Here is a 6305-nt window from a genome sequence, read left to right on the forward strand (position 1 = left end):
ATGGCCTCTACTCGCTCATCTTGTCCATGAGAGCCACTTCCTGCTCTCTTGACCCTAGTCCCACCAAGCTGCTGACCACCCAACTTCCTTTTCTGGCTCCCATGTTAGCTGACATTGTTAACGGTTCTCTCTCATGAACTGTACCCCTCTCCTCAAAAAACCAACCCTTGACCCCTCCGTCCTTGCCCCATCTCCAACCTCCCTTTCCTCTCCAAAGTCCTTCAAACGTGTTGTCGCCTCCCAAATCTGTGCCCATCTTTCCCGCAACGCCATGTTTGAATCCCTCCAATCAGGTTTCCACCTTTGCCACAGTACCGAAACGGCCCTCATCAAAGTCACAAATTACATCCTTTGCAAATGAGACAAAGGTAAACTATCCATCCTCGTCCTTCTTGACTTGTCTGCAACCTTTGACATGGTTGACTTCTCCAACGCCTCTCCACCATCGTCCAGCTGGGTGGGACTACATTCGCCTGGTTCCATTCTTATCTATCAAATTGTAGCCAGAGAACCACTTGCAATGGCTTCTCTTCCCGCTCCCGCATCGTTACCTCTGGTGTCCCCCAAGGATCTATCCTTGGCCCCCTCCTATTTCTCATCTACATGTTGCCCCTTGGTGACATCATCCAAAAACACAGGGCTCGATTTTAATAGCACTGAGGAGGTGGGTCAGCAGCGAAAATCGGAAAAAATGGCTTCAGACAGCGAACCCGCCTCCATCCCGCCCCCACGTGATTTTCGTGAGTGTCGGGTCAGCCGCTCCCAAACTGACCCGACGGGGTAGTTAAGGCAGTTAAGAGCCTGTTAACTGCCTTGCTAATCCTATTTTTATAGTGGTTTCCCATTTTCGTGCTTCTGGCTCTTGTTTCCCGTCTTGTCAGAAACACGTCAGCTGCAAGGAGACGAGTTTCTCGAGGACATGATTTGTAGTCATTGGTGCAGCACTTTAAAAGCGCTCCTGTAACATGGCTGACATTCAAATGCAACTAACTTTGTTGTTGGAGGTTTGGGATAAGATTTTGCAAATCTACTGACCTTGTGACTGTTCAAGCTGACACCCATCTGCAGTGTTACCTGATTGGAATAATTTCAGGCCACTTTGAGTGTGCGCTTGTAAGCTTCTTGCCTCCAACTGAAATCAAAAGCAACCGGATGGGAACCATTTACATCCTCGCATCCTGGTCATCAGATTCAGAGGAAGAGCAACCGCGGCAGCACCACAACCAGCCACAACAGCCGCACCAGCACCAGGAGCGCCAACCTCCCCCTCACCCACCTGAAGCTGTACTGGACACGGGGCATCAGCCCCTGACAAAATTGCTGGCCGGGAGGCTAGCGATAGCATCACCATGGCCAGATTTTCTTCACAGGCTGCTGTAAACCCTGGCTGCCACATGATGCGCCAGGTTGACACCATCCCACACCAGCACCGTGAAGCATCCCTTTAATGTCCAAGCCATTCCATGCACACACACCACTATAGTGGGTGGTGGGGGGGAGGGCAGTGGAGTTATGACTGAACAATCACTGGAACTCAGTAAGACACTTCTCAATGTGCGCTCTGATCTGTCTAATAAGGGGCACTTTTGGAAAAAGATATTACACTGTATGATATCACATTACCAGAAACTTCACATGGACATTGGCTAAACCTCTCAAGTGCCTACCCTTGTGTGTTGTTAGTTGGTAGGCTTGCAGTAGGATGAGGGTGAGTGTGAGGGGTGGCTAGTGAGATGAGGAACTGATAATGTAGATAGTGTTGGGTGGAGGTTCAAGGTAAGTTGGTGTCCTGGGGAGGTCTCTTCCACCCTTGGAAGGGAAGAGAACCTCTCTGCATGCTGTGGCTCCCCCCCCCCCCCCCCACCATAAGCATATGGAGGGAGTCAATGGAGAGCCTGGGTGCAAGTGTTCACCTTTGTGCAGTGATTGTCTGTTTGCAGCACCTCAATGCTGTCAAACAATGACAGATCAATTGTCAAAATAAAATTGTGCATGGTCCCTTTAAGGAACCGGCAGATGACGCATCATCAAATGGCCTCATCAGACATGCTTCCTGTTAATTGGCCAGTAAGCCCGCAGGGCGGGTTTGACAAGGGAAAATCACATCTGCAGAGCGGAGGCAGCTGGGGGCGGGACCGGAACCCGGAAACCAGCTGACCCACCCCTATCCCGCCTCCAGAATTAAATTTGCGGCCACAGTGTCAGTTTCCACATGTATGCTGACGACACCCAGCTCTACCTCACCACCATTTCTCTCGACCCCTCCATAGTCTCTAAATTGTCAGACTGCTTTTCCGACATCCAGTGCTGGATGAGCAAAAATGTTCTCCAATTAAATATTGGGAAACCAAAGCCATTGTTTTCAGATCCCGCCACAAACTCCGTTCTCTAGCCACTGACTCTGTCCCTCTCCCTAACATCTGTCTGAGGCTGAACCACACTGTTCACAACCTTGGTGTCACATTTGACCCTGAAATAAGCTTCCGAGCACATATCAAATCAAATCAAATCAACTTTTATTGTCATTGTTAGTGCACAAGTGCAGTACAACGAAATGTAGGCTTGCGGCTCCCGAGAGTGTACATTTAGATTAAGACATTTAAACATTCCACATACATTTGTCTTGTAATACATTAACATAAACATAACCATAATAAAGTGCATTGGCAGATGTGCAGGCTTTAGAGTTTATTTGTGGAGTTCAGTAGGATGACAGCCCTGGGAAAGAAGCTGTTCCTAAATCTGGCCGTACGGGTGCGAATGCATCTGTAGCGTCTCCCAGATGGCAGGAGGGCGAACAGACTGTGGCTGGGGTGGGTAGTGTGAAGACATCTCTGCATAACTAAGACTGCCTATTTCCATCTCTGTAACATCACCTGTCTCCGCCCTTGCCTCAGCTCATCCGCTGCTGAAACCCTCATCCGGGCCTTTGTTACCTCTAGACTTGACTATTCCAATGCACTCCTGGCTGGCCTCTCACATTCTACCCTACGTAAACTTAAGATCATCTAAAACTCGGCTGCCCGTGTCCCGACTCGCACCAAGTCCTGTTCGCCCATCACCCCTGTGCTCGCTGACCTACACTGGCTCCCGGTTAAGCAACGCCTCGATTTCAAAATTCTCATCCTTGTTTTCAAATCCCTCCATGGCCTCGCCCCTCCCTATCTCTACAATCTCCTTCAGCCCCACAACCCCCGAGATATCTGTGCTCCTCTAATCCTGCCCTTTTGAGCATCCCTGATTATAATCGCTCCACCACTGGTGGCCGTGCCTTCAGCTGCCTAGGCCCTAAGCTCTGGAATTCCCTGCCTAAACCTCTCCGCCTCTCTATCCTCCTTTAAGACGCTCCTTAAAGCCTATCTCTTTGACCAAGCTTTTGGTCATCTGCCCGAATACCTCATGTGGCTCGGTGTCAAATGTTATGTCTGATAGTAACCCTGTGAAGCGCCTTGGAATGTTTTACTACATTAACAGTGCTATATAAATACAAGTTGTTGTTGTTGTTTAAGATCGTACCCCTGATTGTAACCTAACTCAGAAGGTTCGGTTGGGACGCTGATTTACACTCCGATTTTAGGTTCCATTGAAGTCTGGAGCAGCAACAGTGCTATCTCACTGTGTAAAAAATACTGTGATCATGATGAGGAAAAAGTGCAAATCCCACTCCCGGGATCTTCCGGCCTTCCCACACGCACACACACATACAAACAATGACAACATTGCCTGTTTCTGAATTTAGTGATGTGTCTACAGAAATCGGCTGCTGGTCAATAGCAAACAGAAAGGGTAATTTCAACAGTCTACTTTGCTACTGAGAGGCTCAGCTGTGAATTTCAGAAAATTTGGCATATACATCCTGTGATTTTCCAACCATCAAATGCGCAATCAAATTCCCGACATGTGGGAATAGCTTTCCACCGGCCACATGGACTCGTAGAATTGGCCCTATAATTATTGTTCAGTTGTTGTCAGTTGTATAGCGAGGTGTGAGTGAAAGAGTTAACAAGTGAGCAGTGCAGGAGAAGGAGGTGGATCCTGCTCTTCAAATAGTTGTGACCACTGAACTGAGCTGGCAAAGAGCTAAAGGGTAGTTGCAGGGTTTGTTGAAGTTGCAGGTTAGTCTGTTCACAATGAATCTGTTGAACATATTCCCTTTGGGCTCCACCTCACTGCTACTGCTAATCGTTCTGGCTTTCCTTGTGATTGTCTTCATCAATGGGTCGAACACAAAATCTTCATTGAACTTGCCTCCTTCTCCAACTCCTCTTCCGTTGATCGGCAACCTGCACCAAATGGACCTGAAGAATATTTACAAATATCTGTTGAAGGTAAGATTGAAAGGATCATCATTCACCGAATATTGGTGCAAGTGTCTGAGTAACAGAATAAATATATAATCCATAATGTTCACTGAAGATTGGTAAAGTTAAGGCACATGGGATTGGGGGCAAGGTATTGACTTGGATAGAGAACTGGTTGGCAGACAGAAAGCAAAGAGTTGGAATAAACGGGTCTTTTTCCGAGTGGCAGGCAGTGGCTAGTGGGGTACCGCAGGGATCGGTCCTTGGACCCCAGCTATTCACAATATATATTAATGATCTAGACAAGGGAACTAGATGTAATATCTCCAAATTTGCAGACGACACAAAGCTGGGTGGGCGTGTGTGCTGTGAGGAGGATGCCGAGAAACTCTAGGATGATTTGGACAGGTTGGGTGATTGGGTAAAAGCATGGCAGATGCAATATAACGTGGATAAATGCGAGGTTATCCACTTTGGTGTCAATAACAGGAAGGCAGATTATTATTTGAATGGCAATAGATTGGGAGAAGGGGAAGTGCTACGAGACCTGGGTGTCCTTGTGCACCAGTCGCTGAAGGTAAGCATGCAGGTGCAGCAGGTGGTTAAGAAGGCAAATGGCATGTTGGCCTTCGTAGCGAGAGGGTTTGAGTACAGGAACAAGGATGTCTTGCTGCAGTTATACAGGGCCTTGGTGAGACCACAGCTTGAGTATTGTGTGCAGCTTTGGTCACCTTATCTGAGGAAGGATGCTCTTGCCATGGAAGGAGTTCAGCGAAGATTCACCAGGCTGATACCTGGGATGGCAGGAATGACGTATGAGGAGAGATTGGGTCGATTGGGCTTGTACTCGCTGGAGTTTAGAAGAATGAGAGGGGATCTCATTGAAACTTATAAAATTCTGACAGGACTGGACAGACTAGATGCAGGGAGGATGTTCCCGATGGTCGGGGAGTCCAGAACCAGGGGTCACAGTCTAAGGATAAGGGGTAAGCCATTTAGGACAGAGATGAGGAGGAATTTCTTCACCCAGAGAGTGGTGAACCTGTGGAATTCTCTACCACAGAAGGTAGTAGAGGCCAATACATTAAATATATTCAAGAAGGAGTTGGATATATTTCTTAAGGCTAAAGGGATCAAGGGGTATGGGGGGAAGGCAGGGACAGGGTACTGAACTTGGATGATCAGCCATGATCGCATTGAATGGCGGAGCAGGCTCGAGGGGCCGAATGGCCGACTCCTGCTCCTATCTTCTATGTTTCTATGTCTGAGTAACACAGAATAAATATATAATCCATGAAATATTCACTGAAGATTGGTCTGAGTAACAGAATAAATATATAATCCATAATATTCACTGAAGATTGGTCTGAGTAACACAGAATAAATATATAACCCATAATATTCACTGAAGATTGGTGTGAGAGTCTGAGTACCATTGAGCAGGGGTTCTCAACCTTTTTACTTCAGAGGCCCCCCTCCCATGTTATAAAATTCCACGGACCCTCTGTTACACTAGTATGTTTTCTGTATAAAGATTCTCTCGGCGCCGCTCCCACTCACTATGTTACTGCTGCTGCTGCCATTCTGGAACTGCAGAGAATACTGGCTCCCACGCAATGTTCCCTCTAACTTGTTTCCCTGCGCGGGCCCTTTCTGCGCCATTTCTCTTCCAGTGACAGTAATGGTGAGCGGCCTGCATAGGATCTCACGCTCGGTGCACATCAGCCGGTCCCGGTTCACTGCTTGATTGTCTGTCAAACAGCCTTTCCCCCCCCTGTCTAATATTTTCACAACTAATAAACAAAAGTGTGCAATGAAAATGAAAAAAAAAACTATTTTTTTAAGGCCCGTATGATTTTTGCCCCAAATTGCTCGCAGCAGTGTCCAGATTTATGTTTTATTCCTGGCGACTCCGGGACAATCCTGGAAGGTCAAAATCCTAGCTGGAGGCCAACACTGGGTGAGAACAATCAGGTCTGCCTGTGATACCCTCCTTGGTAGAGC

The 6305-nt window shown here is 47.6% G+C and overlaps 1 protein-coding gene across 1 annotated transcript in view; it reads left to right on the plus strand.

Moving 5' to 3' along the window:
* Positions 1-4115: 4115 nt before the first annotated feature.
* Positions 4116-6305, plus strand: part of LOC147096478 (cytochrome P450 2K1-like) — a 42837-nt gene continuing 40647 nt past the window's right edge. The window contains exon 1 of the mRNA XM_085975268.1: positions 4116-4328. Within this exon, the coding sequence (XP_085831394.1) occupies positions 4131-4328 (198 nt within the window). The 5' untranslated portion in view covers positions 4116-4130. The remainder of the gene's footprint in view (positions 4329-6305) is intronic.

This window comes from Somniosus microcephalus, unplaced genomic scaffold (genome assembly GCF_052327205.1).
Source record: "Somniosus microcephalus isolate GS21.2 unplaced genomic scaffold, FLI_Smic_1.0 unresolved_chr1, whole genome shotgun sequence".
In the NCBI taxonomy this organism is placed as follows: domain Eukaryota; kingdom Metazoa; phylum Chordata; class Chondrichthyes; order Squaliformes; family Somniosidae; genus Somniosus; species Somniosus microcephalus.